General features: G+C 37.8%; 1 protein-coding gene across 2 annotated transcripts; it reads right to left on the reverse strand.

Annotated features, from left to right (window-relative positions):
* Positions 1-2,428: 2,428 nt before the first annotated feature.
* Positions 2,429-9,029, reverse strand: LOC103697417. Of its 2 annotated transcripts, none has more exons than XM_039117090.1 (3): positions 8,102-9,029; positions 4,723-6,544; positions 2,429-2,830 (listed from the first exon to the last, which is right to left on the reverse strand). In XM_039117090.1, the coding sequence occupies exons 2-3, from the start codon at positions 6,490-6,492 to the stop codon at positions 2,675-2,677; spliced, it is 1,926 nt and encodes a 641-aa protein (XP_038973018.1). In that variant the 5' UTR covers positions 6,493-6,544; positions 8,102-9,029; the 3' UTR covers positions 2,429-2,674. The 2 variants fall into 2 exon arrangements, with proteins under 2 accessions (XP_038973018.1, XP_038973021.1); XM_039117093.1 differs by lacking the exon at positions 8,102-9,029 and adding an exon at positions 6,794-6,988.
* Positions 9,030-16,785: the final 7,756 nt, after the last annotated feature.

Below are 16,785 nucleotides of genomic sequence, written 5' to 3' on the forward strand. Positions count from 1 at the left end.
AATTTATGCATGCTCCCACTAAGCATCATTTTCAAGCTGTGAAAAGGATCCTCCGATATGTTAAAGGAATGATGCACTTTGATCTTTTTATATGTCCAAGTAACCGATTTGATATCCTTGCCTATTCCGATGCCGATTGGGCTGGTTGCCCGGACACAAGACGATCCACTTTTGGCATTGCTATTTTTCTTGGTGAAAATTTGGTTTCCTAGAGTGCTAAAAAGCAACCTACTGTCTCTCGATCTAGTACAGAATCTGAGTACCGTGCTCTAGCACTCACTGCCACTGAAGTCAAATGGCTCTTGCACCTCCTTCATGATTTGCACATACCGCTCTCTAAGCCGCCTGCTTTGTTATGCGACAATAAAAGTGCTATATTCATGACACGAAATCCCATTACACAAAGGAGGTCTAAGCATATTGACCCTGACTACCATTTTGTTCGTGAATTAGTATGCAGTGGTGTTTTGCGGATTACGCATGTTCCCTCTAATCTCCAGATTGCGGATATCTTCGCCCAAAAGTCCCTCTTGACCATTGTTTACACTATTCCGTTCCAAGCTTCGCGTGCGAGCTCCCACGCTCGACTTGCGGTGGGGTATTGGAGATAATTATGGAGATCATCATGGAGATAATCATAAAGGAGCAAAACATAGAAATACAAATAATGACAGAATATCATACAACTGAAATTGTGGTGTCTTTATATGGATCGTACAACAATAGAAGAATCACGAAGGAGCAAAATATAGAAATACATCATGGCAGAATATCATACATTATGGTGTCTTTATATGGATTGTACAGCAATAGCTATTTAATGGCATTCAATTTATACATTGACCTTTTGTAAACCCTTCCCTATAAATAAAGTCTCCTATAATACAAGTAATTTGCTGTGGTTTTTCACCAAATCATTCTTTCTTAATCTTGTCTATATGCTGCTATTTTTAGAATTTCTAATCATTTCACTTGCAGAGGCACTGCAGGGACCAGCACTCTAAAACTTAACAAACTAGATGGTCTTAGCCTGTTAATCCCAGCGACAGAAGGGGTAAGCCCAACTTTAAGTGCTCGTGATAGCAAAAGAATGGATGCGGATTGCTAAGGAGCTGGTCAAGAAGGGGAAAATAAGAATCAAGTTTGATATGAAGTTCCTCTCTAGGCTGATAGCAATACAAAGGGCAGGCATCTAACACATTTTGGGCTGTTAATAGCAACTAGAAATCAAATATTTAGTATCTCATCCCATCTAGGACAAATTCTTTGTCTGAGCTCTTTTGAAATTGTATTTGTTTTGTTCTCAATTCAATATTTTTCCATTTTTAAAGAGGTAGTGATTAACCATCTAATATACCTATTGAATATTGGTTTTCTATATTCTAATTTGTTGTATGAAGATAACATTGCAGTGGAAAATGTTGTTCTAAACTTATACATGATATCCATAAGTTTAGGCCAGCCTAAAGTAGTGCAATATTTGAGATGGTAAGCTGTGAAACGATGTGTAAAGCAGTTTGACATTCTCACAAACAGTGAGCATTTAGTTCTCTTGGTATATCACATAAGAGAGAGAAATGGAAGAGCCAAAGTCCTGGAAAGAGAAGAATATGGTGAAAAATTGAACAATTTAAGACTCGTCTTGTTTGCAAAAAGAATTTTTCTTACTAAAATATTTTGAGTATATAGTATCTGAAAAAGTAATTTTGCATGTTTAATTAACCATAAAAAAGGGCACATTTTTAGAGTAGCTTATATTTATGTTTGGTTGAGTTTCTACTTTTTAAAAAAATATACAAAATAAATATTATATTTTTTATTAAAAAAAAGGTCTTATCCTATTAAGGATATTTTTGAAAAAATATTGTTCCAATTCTCAGCGGGTAAAAATTGGATGTTCCTATATCCTATATAGATTTTCCTTTCCCACGAAACCTTATTTTCATAAGAAAACTATTTTTCTAGCCCCTCATTTTTTTCATTGACCCACTTTCTCCTCCGCTGTGCCCACGAAGCAAACGTGTCCTTAGAATAGAACAGGGATATTTTGTCTCGCCCACTAATCTATGAGTAACTCCAACCATTGATGGTTTTTTTCCCCAAAAAAATGGCATCATCTAGGTCGATCTGTAAATAAGGATAAGGCAATGTTTTATATATAATTTTGATAAAATGATGCACGTGATTTGCAGCAGAAACAAAAATCAAAAAAGGAGTGTTTGTGGAACATTGGATTAGAGCAACGAGATAAGATCTCTCTAATCTCAAAAGTATTTCTGTCTCTGTTTACAAGAGCTTGCTCCATTAATAGCAGGAACCTATCCATTATGTCCCAGTCTTTGATGCTGAGCCGCAGAGGAGAAACAAAATTCTTGCTCAGGATCAAAAACTACTGAAAAAAGTTTACCAGATGATCCAAGCATCAGTCTATTCTGCAAAAGATTTATTGGAGTCCAAATACTCTTGTTGTTTGAACTAAACTGATGCTTAAAAAAAGCAAATGACAATAGATGAATCCTTTTATACATGAATTTATACAGCATTAGTGGAAAATTACAGAGGGATAAAAAATACTAGACATCTATTTCACCGTATAGTTATTCTATAATTTCTCGCTCTTTAAAAGAACGATTGCAAAACCGATGGTTACAGTTGCAGAAAACTCATCTTGGTTCTACAGGTTTGGATAGAGGTCTGGTGTTTGAGTATGGATGATCGCCACCGCTGCGGAGAACGATTGCAGAGCCGAGAGAGTTGACTGAAAGTAAATAATGTAGAGGCCTTCACTCGAATTCACCAGCTTGAGCGTCGGTTCACCATGCTTTGCACCCTGAGAGTTACAAGCATATTAAAAGCTGCATCAATGCTCGTTTAGAGACATGCAGAACATGAACAGCAGTAAAGCCACATCTCCCCACCCCGCAAATAAAAAAAGAGAAAAAATAATTAATACAGTTCCATATTTCTTCGATGATATAAAATTCCAAACATCAATAATACACTAGAAGAAATTGAATGATGAAGTATATGTTTATTACGTATGTATATATGTACATATATTAACAATATCAGATATTAAAAAATTTTAAAATCTTCATCTTGGGATTTTAGTTAATCCAAGATGGAGCTGTGAATACAAACACCAATTCAGGATTTCCAGGGTCATCTTGTCGTTCATAAAAGAGAATGAGAATGTTTATATTAAAGAGAAAAAGTTGAAATAATTTTCTGCACTCGACTCGATTTAACAATAAATAATAAACTATGGATGATAATTCAAAAGACATAACAGTCTCTGCTTTGCCTCTTCACAGTTACCTTTTCTGGGTGCAGCTGCAACAGATGTTAATTGTCGGGCAAAAGTAACAAAAAACAAAAACAACAGCAGCTCTTTCAAGTTTTGCTCAAGGGTCTTGGCTTTTGCTATCCAAAGTTTTACTCAGATGTTGGTGTCGCCTGGAGCAACCAACATCTCAGCAACCAGCAATTATAAGTTGAAAAATGTTGTATCGATACAACAAAGATCTTCCTATAATGTGATGCACAAGAAGAGCGCACTAAAAGTGTGATCCATTAAAGAACATGAAGAGGTTAAAAGTCTAAAACAACATGAACTACATGGCATGATTAGATGAGGATTTAAGATTTTTTTCCTTTCTCCTTTCTTTTCTATCAGTTTCCACTTCTCAGATATGATACGAACCATGCCTTTCGGAGGTCATAATTTGAGAGATCCAAGCATTCATTCAGACTTACAATATACATCTTTAAGTTGTCTCATTAGGATATAACTCTCGATTTTACTCAAAGCAACAAATAAGTTTGTTTAGACCAGGACATCATGTCATGGTAATACTATGGCAGGATTAGAGGCATGAATAAACCAAATAAAATGCAAATGTGAATAAGAAGGAACCCAACCTATTAGTGGGTCAGTTTGCTCAGACTGAAGGATAAAAGAGCTGAGAGAAGGGTGTCTTGTGCAACAAAAACGACATACGAGTCAAGATAAGTGTCCGCTCCAAGAGTCAGAACTGTGGTGATGTTTTGAGAAATGAGTATGAAATGAAGTAGAAAATATTGGCGCAACTCAAAAAATTGAGACCTAGCATGCAATTATACTTTAACGTAGTACATCCATGTAAAATGAGTTGATCACCCATAAACAAGACACGATACATGCAACCACCAGCAGATGCAATAAGGTTGGATACCAGATGTCAAATTCAAAGGCTCAAAATAGGAGGCAGAAAAAGAGTCACCGAGGAGTAATGGTGAGTATCAGAAAAAATTTCTTGAGAACTTGTAGAACATTCAACAAGATTAACTATGAAAGGTGTAATCAACAACACAAATACAGTCATGATCAACTGGTTAAGTTCTAGCTGAAGATTGGGATGACGACGATGAACAAAAATTGCAAGCATCATTGGGTAACCAACCAAAACAATAGTTTTCATAACAAGGGAATATCCAGAATTGGCGATCAACAGAAACCACACTTCTGAGTTACCCCAGAGACATACTCACAAAATCACAAGCACGGTGCCAAAGAAAAATTGGAAAATTTAAAAATTTCTTAGGCATCTCACCATTTCCTACAAGCAGATGAATCCAGAGCATGAAATTTTCAACAAAAAGCACAATGAATACATAAGATATTAAGGACAGGGGCCAAAAGGAACCTACAAAAATAGGAAAAAGAAACAATTTCTTACACACCTCCATAAACAAGTCAACTGAGCTGAGATCTTCTCGTGATTCCTCCGGCGGCGAAGTTTTTGAATGGATACAGCAGTTGTCGAGTACTGTCAGAGGACACCCAACATCCCACCCACCACAGTCACAATGTCCACCAGACCTCCACCTCTCAACAAGACTAGATGGGCCACCAGTTCTGGTAATTGGACCGCCATGGAAACCAGCTGGAACTAAAACATTCATTCTCCTGGCAGATTTCCTTGAATTTCTCATGAGAATTTCTTCTCTGTTTTTTGAAGCAGATGAAGGCTCTGGACAGTTATCAGCATGACTAGCTCTGTTGAGAAAGCTAAGGCCCCAACCTCCACTTGCTGCCAGTTTATTGCTATCATGCTGATAGTCTTCCACAACTATTGCAGCCAACTCGAAATTGGGTGGGAAATCATCTGCAAGGTGATTCAAAGCAAATGATTCATCAATATTGCTCACCTCACCTATAAACACTTCCTCCAGACCCTCAGATTGAGAGCTTGCTTCACCAACTTTGTGAGTAGATGTATGCTTGGATGAAGGACTTGGTCTAAATATTCCTGCCACCTTCTTAGATAATCCCTTGCTTTTCATAATAGGAGAGGAGGAACTTGGCATTTCTTTGAAATGGTCTCCATTAGCACCAAACAAGACAAACTTGGTTTCTATGAATTTAGATCTATTCGAGTTCAGAACTAGAGTACTCGATACCTTCATCTTACCGACAACATTCGAGGCACCATTGATGGGGTTTCTTGAATCCTTCCGGCTATCAGTTTTCGAATGAAACAAGTACATGTAATCCATGGCCCTGTCAACCGAGGACTTGATCTTCAGAGGATTTGCCAAATACAATTCCCTCGGATCATCATTCAGAGAGAACACAAAATGAGGAGTCCCACCCTTCCACACACAGCGAAGAAGCCCTGTTGAAGTAAAGTGGTGTGCAGATGAAGAGGACTGATATGAACATGGAAAGTCTGTAGCTGAGCAAAACAGAAGCATCTCTTTGGAGAAGTTAGACATGGTTTTCTGCTTCCTAAAAGGAATTACCGCCATCATGGGCTTTTGTGATGAGGTATCAAAATGCCCAGAAGGAGCACTTGTCAACTCTGAGAATTCTATTCGTCTGGTACCGGTCGATCTTGATCTAATGTGTCCCACAGTATCATCTGAATTGCCTAGCTTGAAGAATAGTGAGCTTTTTATAAAGGTCCTTGCCTTGACAATTGCCTCTATAGAATCAAAAATCCATCGCCCTGAAGGACTCACAATTACATTCACGGAACGAGTTGCTGGAGAACATTCAACAATGAAATCGCCCAGATCATTAATACTCCTTGTTCTTCTTCGCATTTTTAAGCTTTTGAACATATATCTCACATTCACGGGGATGTTTAACAGGGATTCTGTTCTACAAAAGATATGAATAGAATCAGAACTAAGTTCTTCCGATCCAATGAAATGCTGTGCGAACTTCCTATTGGGACTGATAAAATTGATATAATTTGGAAAGATGAGTTCATTGCTGCATGGACATGATTTCTGGTTACATATTGAACTATTTTTTGATCGTCCAACATCCAAGATCAAAGGTAGATTCCTGCTGACCTTCTCAAAAAGCTCTAATTTAAGTTCCGGTATGACAAAATACAAGCAATTGTCTTCTTCCAACCCTCCGGTACTGTCCGAACTACAAGGTATGGCATTTTCATCTTGGAATACTTTTGTCTCAGCCAAATATATACAATTCATCTTCATGATTGACAGGGCATGTCTAGCTACTGACCATGTAAAATGAACTCCGGCTCATCTGCATGTCGCAACAAAAAATCAAGGTAACTCATTAACTAGATGCTGCTACATAGTTTTAAAAATGCATTCAAGAAGCTCAAAGAAGTTTTTCTTTTCCAATTGCAACTATTACCAAAACACTTCAGTAGGACATCAGTCAAATAAAAACTCTTAAAATTTTGCATGCACAAGTATTCGAGGATTCAGATTACATTTAACTTCAAATAATGCAGCAGACACTAAAACATGTACTCATCAACAAGCATACCAAAACAAAGAAACATCAGGTGCATTCCCTGCTAAGTTTGTACCCAGTTGGTTGTCCAGAGAATGCAGCATAAGTTCCCCATTTGGCATGCATATATTTCTACAGAAGAAACCTTCATGAATACACAAGACAGATGTCGCGCCCTTGCCCTTAATCCTCATCTCTATTTTTCACCTTGAAGACCACATGGCAGATTGGTGGACCACAGATGGAAAATTCCCTTTTCCCAAACAATTATTAGAAACAACATTTTGTTCCATGATTCCTCCATGCAATAGCCAAAATGGACTGGTCCCCCACAAATACGAGAACAAATCTATTCTATAGATCTACTACTTGGCAGGTTTAACAGACCTGCTCGCCATCCTTTGTCATGGAATCTATTCTGATGATCAAAACATGCACAAACAAGCAAGAAAATTTGTTTTATCTCTTTGGATTTTATTCTAATGACTCAAAAACAGAAAGTGGTGGTCAAACATGCATTATTGCTGTGAAACAAATCGATGGGCTATCTTTTGGATTGAAAATGGAGGCAATCCAAATTAATTTGGGAAGTCCAATTGCAAAATTCTATACACTTGCTGAATTACAAATGTTTTATGTATACATGTATGTTTATATGGACATTAGCTCATTTAGTGAATAAGAATATAATTTTTTAAAAAAAACAATGCCCTTCTTTCTTCTAAAGAAATAGAACTAGAGTATAAAGGCACAAATTACTCTACCATCAAAACTACAAGAATTCGCAAATGCTACGCCTGTTCTACCAAGCTGGGATTTAAAAGTGAGTCCCTAGATTTAGTTTTAAAGGACAACTCTGAATAACAGCAAATACAATTACATTTCCTTAGCCTTCAAGTGACACTTTGCACTGTCCAAATAAAATAGAAAGGTGTATTCCTTCCTACTCTTCTAGAGAAAATAGTAGAGCACAAGATTATACATACATAAATACATACTAAAAATATAGTTTCTTTTCTGGTGAAGAGAGAGAGAGAGAGAGAGAGAGAGAGAGAGAGAGAGAGAGTAACAACCTACCCTGTAATAAAAATCAGAAGAAATAATCAAGAAATAGAAGACGATACACAAAGAAAAGGTGGAATAGTACGTTCTTTTGGAGAAATTATGGCTAATCTCAAAAGTTCGATGTTTACTTTTAGTTTTCAAAAGAGAAAGAGAATTTTGGGAAAGTTTCCAGGTAATATCAAGCAGAGGACTGAAGCACCCACACCCTTTACTAAATGCTAAAAGGGAATAAAGAGGATGCTGAAGTAAAGAGAAGAACAAGAACAGATTCCTCACCTGAGGTATGATAGAATCCAAAGCTCGCCGAAGCTCCCCGGAAGCTGCGACACCCGCGCTTCTTTTATTCAGAGAATGGAGAAATGAGGTCTAGATGTTTCTAGAAAGGAACTTCCTTTCGCCCTTGTAAGCTCCAAATCTTATCAATCAGAAGAACGGAGACAAAAAAAAATAATTACGAGGTAAAATAAAAACACTGTGGGGGGGGGGGGGGGGGGATGGGTTTCCTGAATAAGACAAGACAACGAGAAAAGATTAGAGAACGAAATTTTCTAAGCGAATGCGGAAAAAGATGAGACTAGCAGATGGAAGGCGAGTTGTTGCACTGTTTGTATGCTAAAGAGAGAAGAGAACACGAGGAAGGCGAAAAAGGAGTCTTTTTTTGACGCAAAACAGAGGATTTTCTCCTGCTACAGACAGGAAGAAGAAAACAGCGAAACTGGTATATATCATCAACCAAAATATAAGAAAACTGGTAGAGGAAGGCCTACTCTTCATGCAGAAAAGAAGTTCAAAAAAACTAAGCCAGGAAAAACATTTTTTTTCTGATAAAAAACACAGAGAATCTTCCTTAGAGGTAAACAGGAGAAGGGAAGAAGACAACAGAAAATAGGATATGTAATAAAGGAACGAGGCGCCCCTTTCCCCAGTTTCTCAACTATAATATAGAGAGGAGAACACAAAGAAGAAGGCCAAAAAGGACTTCTTTTACAATGGGAAAATGAAGGGGTTTTCCTCTGAACAACAGGGTGCAATCGGCTTCTATCCACAGCTTTCTCAACTTTTCCTTTCTGTCTTCCTTCTCTGCGTAACGCGTGCCGCCACGATCAAACAATCCTATTCAACTGCAATCCACTAAGCCACCATCACTGCTACCATTCCATTAATAACAGTAGCCAAGTAAAGAACAAGAGAGAAAGGAAGCGACCGTTTAAAAAAAAAAAAAAAAAAAAAAACGTCGCTTTAGCGTGGAAGCGCCATCTAATCCCGACCCATGTGATGGAGCGGGGACTGATGCATCCCAATCCCATAAAAAAAATATATAAAAAAATAAGAAATATTTTTTTAATATATTAAGCGATTAAACAAGTCTTATATAACCACTGCCATCTAAATTAGAGAACAAAATAATATATAAAAATAAAAAAAATAAATACAAAATAAATTTATAAAATATCTTCAAAACGATGAAAGATTATCCAACCAGCATTATTGTTCATCTTTTGAAACACATGCATAGCTTAGGAGGCATTACACTTCCTCAATAGCCGTAGAATGTCTGGCCGCAGGTGGGCGTTGTACATCTGGGATTACAGTTGTTGGAGCGGAGCTGCGGGCTGCCTGGGAGGGTTTATCCTATGCCAGGCAGGTCCTTGGCGCCGAGCGAGTGTTCCTTGAGGGAGACTCTGCGGTGGGGACCGATTGGATTCGGAGGTGGACAGGTACGGTGACGGTCACCCCCTTATTCGGGAGACTCGGAGGATGGCTCAGATGATGGTCGGATTCCAGATTGGTCATGTGTTTAGAGAGGCGAACATGGCCGCAGACTGGGTCGCCTCTTTTGTGGCCCGGCATTCTAGGGATGTTTTGTGGACGTCTGCTATAGACGCTCCTTCTCTTTTGTTGTCTTTTATTTCTATGGACATGATGGGTTGTACTCATGTTAGATCTATATGAATGAGTAGCCGGTTTTTATAAAAAAAAAAAAAAAAAATAGCCGTAGAAAGTCTCCTAAAACTTCAAGCTAATAAAATTATCAAAATAATTTTTTTGTCGGCGCGTAAGTAAAAAACAGGCGGAAAGTAAGTAAATAAAAATAATAAAGAAAAATTAAGGGGAAAAAAGAGGAAAAATAAGAAAAAGAAAAAAAACTACCGGAGAGCAGATGAGATGACAGGAAATTCCAGGCTGGCTTCGGAATCGGAAGTGAAGCTGCCGACGCGCACCTGTGTCGCTTTCTCTTCCCACTTATCCCGCTCTTATATATTCCTTCTGCGCCGCCCATGTTCGTTCCCCGAGAAATTACAACCCGGGGAATGGTGGCCAAGATGGACCGGGATTACAACCTCTCGGGGAGCATATGGGTGTCCAAGAAGTACTCTGATTCTATTTTGTTTTGGTTCGTCGTTGCTGACGACTGGGGTGTGTCGGAAGATTCAAACACGTCGACCGAGAGATGCATGAATATGGACGCTAGCATTAAAGTTAGAATATTACCTGAGCAAAGATTAATTTTGCTAATTGCATTGATTAAAGTCAAATGCAACCTATCCGTGAATATATATACAAGATATTGAAAATATAAATATAAATTATACAATAGAAAATAAATATTTTTTAAAAAATAAAATAAAATATTAATTATAAGTGGAATGTCTTTAATAATTAATAACTATTCAAACTGGCATTTCAATCTTTCCAACCACTTTGATTGCCGTGATACTGGCTGAGAGGTAAATTTTTTAGAATTCTTTCGCATGTTAGATTGAAATAGGGCTCATCAAAAAATAATTAAAAAGAGTTTCTGTATTATTTAAAATAATTAATAAACTTTTTTGAGTTTTCTAATTGATTAAGAAGTTTTTGCCTAACTGGCATATTTTTTTTTTAGAATTTTTTTGCATGTTAATAAGGCTCGGTAAAAAATGGTTAAGAAGATTTTCAGCGTTTCCTAAAATAATTAATAAGGATTTCATATTTCTTAAAATAATTAAGAAATTTCTAAATGAAAGAAAATATTTTCTGAAATAATTAAGAAGCAAGCTTTTTGAAATAATTTTTTTCTCTAAGAAATTTCTAACAGACAGGTTTAAATATTCTTTCCAAGTATTTTTTTAAAATAATTAAGAAGAGTCCAGGTGATTTTTTTAACAGCTTCTAAAATGTGAAACTCTAAATGGATGGGTATAAATATTTTCTAAAATTTTTACATCTTTAAAATAATTTATGCATTTCTTAAATAGGGCTGGTCAAATATTTGATAAAATGAGTTTCTGCATTTTTTAAAATAATTAATAACAGATTCTATGTTGGACAATTAGTACTAGATCCATTTGAAATTCTTTTTAGGGTGGGCATTGTTCAGTAGATCAGGTCAGGGTTGCATGATGTTTGGATTTAAACTCTATCCTACGTAAAGCCACCATTCCCCTTGGCGTTCAACTTCTCAGTTGCCAAGCTATGAGAGCCTCTTAAATGGCTTCTTTTTCCATTTATTTTATTTATTTATTTTTTACAACGGCTGTATACACTATTTTAGCTTGAGTATAGCTAACAAAATTCAAAGACAAGAAATGCCAAAGTAATGAAAATCCCCTAATGTATCCAAAGAATCTCGCCGAAATGCTGCGCAGCAAAGAAGGCGACTCAATCTGTCGCCCTGTTCACCTTACGGTATGCATGTACTGTCTAAAATGCCCTGCAGTCGCCCGTCATCTCCCAGATGTCACGCAACGAGGGTTGTCCCCCCTTCTCGACTCTCCCAAACCAATCCAGTCGATCATTGTGGCTGAGTTCCTTTTTAGCAAGATGCACTATGCCCCTAACACTTGTCTCGCATAGGTAATGCCTTCTTATATTACCCTGAGCTCTGCTCCAATGGCCGTCAATTCGGCCACATATCGCCTTCCACCGCAATCAGTCGTGAATTATGACTTCTAATCACAAATCCCACATATGCACTGTCCATATCGCCGGACACACTTCCGTCGAAATTCATCTTCAGATAGCTATGTGGTGGGGGCTCCTACAGGACAAGAACAATCCTGTCTTACATGGCTTTATGGGTAATCTGGATAGGGTAACTAATCAAAGTACATCATATTTCGCCAACCAAGTCACCCTTTTACTTGGTGTCGAGACTTTGTGTGTACTACGAAGGGTGTGCATTTGTCAATACCTCAACATAAATAAGAAATTTTGAAGGTATTTTAAGTAACTCAAGTTACGGTACTCTTATTTCATGGCATGAATCTTTAATCAAAATTTACTATTATTTGAGTTGTACCAGAAAGACATGAAGTTGGTATTATTGAACTACAAACGTACAAAACTACCCGTGAGTACTGTAACTTAGTTACGGTACTCTTATTTCAAATGCAAACATACAAAACTACCCGTGAATAAAAGGACAACGCTATTTTGGAAATTTTATTGAAATTTCAATGCTAGTAATTTACCACTCATATTGCTCACTGTGCCTTTATCTATCCACTTGTGATGCATTATTATTACGACTATTATATTTATCTTTCCTCCGGCAGGACCACGCATGCAGTGATCAGGAAGTTGGATAAGGGTAAGATCAAAAAAAAAACACTGATATTTGCATAGTAGTCTCTCTGCCAAGGCTAGAAGATATTGAAACCACTGCATATATAGTCCATGCTCCATGGAGAAACTGGAAAAACAGTCAGGGAGATCGGAAATATCTCCATAACTGAAATGAAATGAACAAGGAATTGAAAAAACTTGGAGATTAAGCGAAGGCACCGGAAGGTGGCAGAGGAAAGAGGATTTGAACTTTGAAAAATAGCAGATGTTGTTGTGACAAGCAGAAAAAATAACAAAATAAGAAGAAAAATAAAAGTACATAATATTTATATGGCTTGATTTATTCATCTATGTCCATGAGCAAAGACGATGCAAAAGCTTTATTACAAAAATTGAAGATCACATGATACAATTTTTTTTTGCAAACTTTAGCCCCTAATAGATCCGACCTCTAGAGCACTTAATTGCTTCATTCTTTTATGATTACGAGATGTATATATAAGATTACAGAGTGTGAGGACTTATACGGGCATGTATTCAGTTCCACATCGGTTATTCACTGGATAAATTTTGGGTACTTATACAGGATCAAGAAATCCAAATAATACTTTTCGGCTAGCCATTTTGGATGAGGTTCTGAGTTGTTACAAATGGTATCAGAGCGGACTCAGCTCATAACCTATGTTACGCTGCGGCACGGATTTATTGGAGTGACCACAGGCCGATCATGATGTTTGTGATTAGATTTGAATGGATTTGAACTCTTAACCTGATGAAGACGTCATAGCTTTAACGGAAGAAGTATGTGAGGACTCATGCGGGCGTATATTTAGTCTCACATTGATTTTTTACTGGATAGATCTTGAGTACTTATACAGAATCAATAAACTCAAATAATATATTCTTGCTAGCCATTTTGGATAAGGTTTTGGATTATTACACGAAGTATAAAATTTTCTCATAAACTATCGGTCTGCGAGCTCTAAAAAAAAAAAGTTTTATTTGCTCTTTAGGGTTTGTAAACTCAGGATATACTCAAACTGTAGGCTTGCAACATACTTGCTGGGGTCTCGCATAATCTAGTTCTCGTTCTCCTTCTCAATATTCTATTTTTGAGTCCCTAAATTGGCTCAACTATTGGACCAACCCAACCCGAGAAACAGAAATATTAGCCGTACTAAATTATTGATCGACGATCACTTTTAAACTCTCCATTGGTCAAAGTTAGACCAATAAAATTCGGCAACGGGAGGGCGATGAACCGGGCAAGACAACGTTCCGGTTCACTCGGCACCAGACATCCACCTTGGAAAAGGTAATATATTAGTGCACTGCTTTGTCAGTACTCCACCACGGCTATCTTTTTAGGAACGATGATTGCTTGTGATTGAATCAAAGTAAGTGGACTTCTCTGACTTTAGCAACCACATCCACATGGTGTTATTTGTGTATATATATTTTTTAAGGTTCACTACGGCCAAAGTATTGTTTATGCTCGAATTTTGACGCAAAAGGAGGGCTCGGGGAGAAATTCGAGAAGGATTTGACCTTTTTGAGTTGTGATGTGATTTGTACTTCCAAATATATTAATGGAAGAAAACCCAATAACCGATGGGCTCGGGTTGTAGCTTTGGCGCAAAAAATTGATTCAATTTCTTCAGCTACGCTCACCTTCCGATTGCCTCGTGCGCAAATCTTAAATTATACTGCATTCCCGGCCTGTGATGACCGCGCGGACATATATTTATTCAAATATTAGTTATTCGCTGAATAGGTTTTAGGTACTTATATAGGATTAAAGAGCCCAAATAATATCTTCCGACTAGCCATTTTGAATGAGGTTCTAGATTGTGGCAATTGACATCAGAGCGGATCTGGTCCATAACATGTGTGGACTAGGAGATACTGCAACACGGATCTATTGAGGCTGGCCACGGCCCGATCGTAGTGTTTGCGTTTAGATTTGAATGGATTTAAACTCTTAATCTGACGAATATGTCAAGACTTAAACGGAAGGAGTATATGAGGACCGTACGAACATGTATTTAGTCCCATATTGGTTATTCGCTGGATAGATCTTGGGTACTTATACATGATCAAGAAATCTAAATAATATCTTTCGGCTAGCCACTTTGAATGAGATCCTGAGTTATGACACTGCTTGCACATGATCCATACATGGATTTGTGTTCGGGCCATGGTTTTATATGGGAAATCTATAATCAAATGATGTTTGTCATGCAATTTATAGACTTTTTTTTTTAATGCTTTTGTGGTGTGGGATGCATGTGAATCTGTAGGTCTTTTCCTCTGCAAGTCGCCTGGCCATTTGGGTGAGTTGGTGAGGCAAGACTAGTGCATGTTCCCGGTGACATGGTGGGCCTAATGCCTTCCAATTTTGAAGTGGAACACCGTTTTGACTTCACATTGGCAAACTTTGAGGCAGCCACATCTCTTCAAGGAGTAGGTGCCAACCACTTGAGCTACGGCCCATTTAGCTAAGAAAAATCGATTCTATAAATTAATTGTTTTTAATAGGCCACCAATATATTATAATCATATGTTGTCCTGGTCTCTATACCTCATTATCTTGGTGTATGAGAAAAACAATTGATTTTTGTGGTCCCTCTGCAATGATTTTTCTTTTATGTGTATAAATATCTAAAATAAAAAATTAAGCAACTAGCAAACACGTTTTATTTTTATCTTGAGTACTTATATAGGATCAAAAAATCCAAATATACCTTTCGTCTAGTACTTTTATAGGATCAAAAAATCCAAATAATATCTTTCGGTTAACTATTTTGGATGAGGTCTTGGATTGTTGCAAATAGTATCAAAACAAACTCGGTTCATAACTTATATGGACTAAAGGACGCTGCAGCACAGATTCATTAAGAATGACCATAGGCCGATCATAGTGCTTAGGATTAGATTTGAATAAATTTAAACTTTTAGTCAAATAATATCTTTCGGCTAGATATTTTGGGTGAGATCCTCGATTGTCTATGCCAACTCATGCAATGGCTTGCTTTGTTTAAGGATCCTAGTGACATACATAGATATGAAGTTTTTCGAATTTCCTAGGTTGGTTGGCACTTTGGGGCTGTGGTGCAGGGTGGAAAGAAGTCAAAGGTTATAGAGATCCCCTATTGGGGAGGCCACCATATGTTGATGGAGGGATATTCTAGGAAACTCATCCAAAATATCATATAATCGGACCAAGGATCATATCAGTTGATGTGGAGAGGAAGACATGCAGGATGCTGAGAATTCCGAATCTACTTGAGTTGGGTCATGCTAAGAGCTATGACTTACAGCCAAGTCTTCTGAAAGGCGATCCATTCCTTTCCAACGTGTACTCGTTGGTGCTCGAGGATTGCAACCAGAGTTGCTGGGAACTGTGATACACTTGTTTCATGCCCCTGATGGTGGACACACGAGAGAGGAGTTCCGGAGTTTCTGTAGATCTATATTTAGGGATGGCAAATACTTAATCGTTTAATTTATTTAATTTGATTCATTTAGTTATAGATTAGTTTAGATTATATATTAATAAAATAAATAGATTTAGATCTTAAATAAGTTGGATTCGGATTGACAATTTTTTGATCCATTTTATATCCAATCCAATCCATATCTTGTCCGTTCCAATTGCCACCTCTACTTACATTCAAGAATCCGATCAGGATAGAAGCTGTCTGGGGGCTACACAGGAGCGGCTCAATACATTTGGAGGCCTAAGGCGAAATCAAAGGTTCCAACATAAATACATTTAGAGGCCTCAATGCATAAATAAGAAAATATAATAAAATTCTCGTTCCAACATAAATGCATTTGGAGGCCTCAATTAGAGTTGATCAAAATCCAGACCGGGCTCTACAGCAGAAATTAGGCTTGATGGCTATGCCCAGGCCCGGCCCGGCTCGACTGTCGGGCTTAAATTTTTGTCCAGGCCCAATCCGACTTTATAAATCTGGTTCTATGCCCGTCTAGCCCGGCCCGACCTGATAGGCCCGATCCGACATGCCCGTTTTTTCTTTGTTTGGAATCTGAAAATGGGCCAGAATGGCCCGACCCGATTTTTTTAGTCGGGCCGTTTTTCTTGCCCAGGCCCGACCCATGGGCCTTTTTTTAATGCCCAAGCCCGAAAAATTTCGGGCCGGACTGGGCGGGCTAGGCGAGCCAAAAAGTCCGTGATCAGCTCTAGCCTCAATGTATTTATAGCTATAAAGATACGTAGCATTTGAGGCCCCCAATGCATTTGGACGCTCATCTTGAAACTTGCTATAATAAATGCTTTGGCAACTATCCCAGTCATTCTAAGGGTTAAGCCAGCTCTAGGGCTTTTATTTTTTTTAGCTAAAGCGGGCGAGTCGTACTACATGGGAGTCTAGCATTTGCTGCAGCAG

This window comes from Phoenix dactylifera, chromosome 2, assembly GCF_009389715.1.
Source record: "Phoenix dactylifera cultivar Barhee BC4 chromosome 2, palm_55x_up_171113_PBpolish2nd_filt_p, whole genome shotgun sequence".
NCBI classification, from domain to species: domain Eukaryota; kingdom Viridiplantae; phylum Streptophyta; class Magnoliopsida; order Arecales; family Arecaceae; genus Phoenix; species Phoenix dactylifera.

Coding starts and splice junctions, on each gene's coding strand:
- LOC103697417 (XM_039117090.1), bottom strand. CDS start 6,492: ATGAAGATGAATTGTATATATTTGGCTGAGACAAAAGTATTCCAAGAT. Junction 2,831..4,722: donor CAGTTGACTTGTTTATGGAG/GTGTGTAAGAAA, acceptor TGTAACTCTCAG/GGTGCAAAGCATGGTGAACC.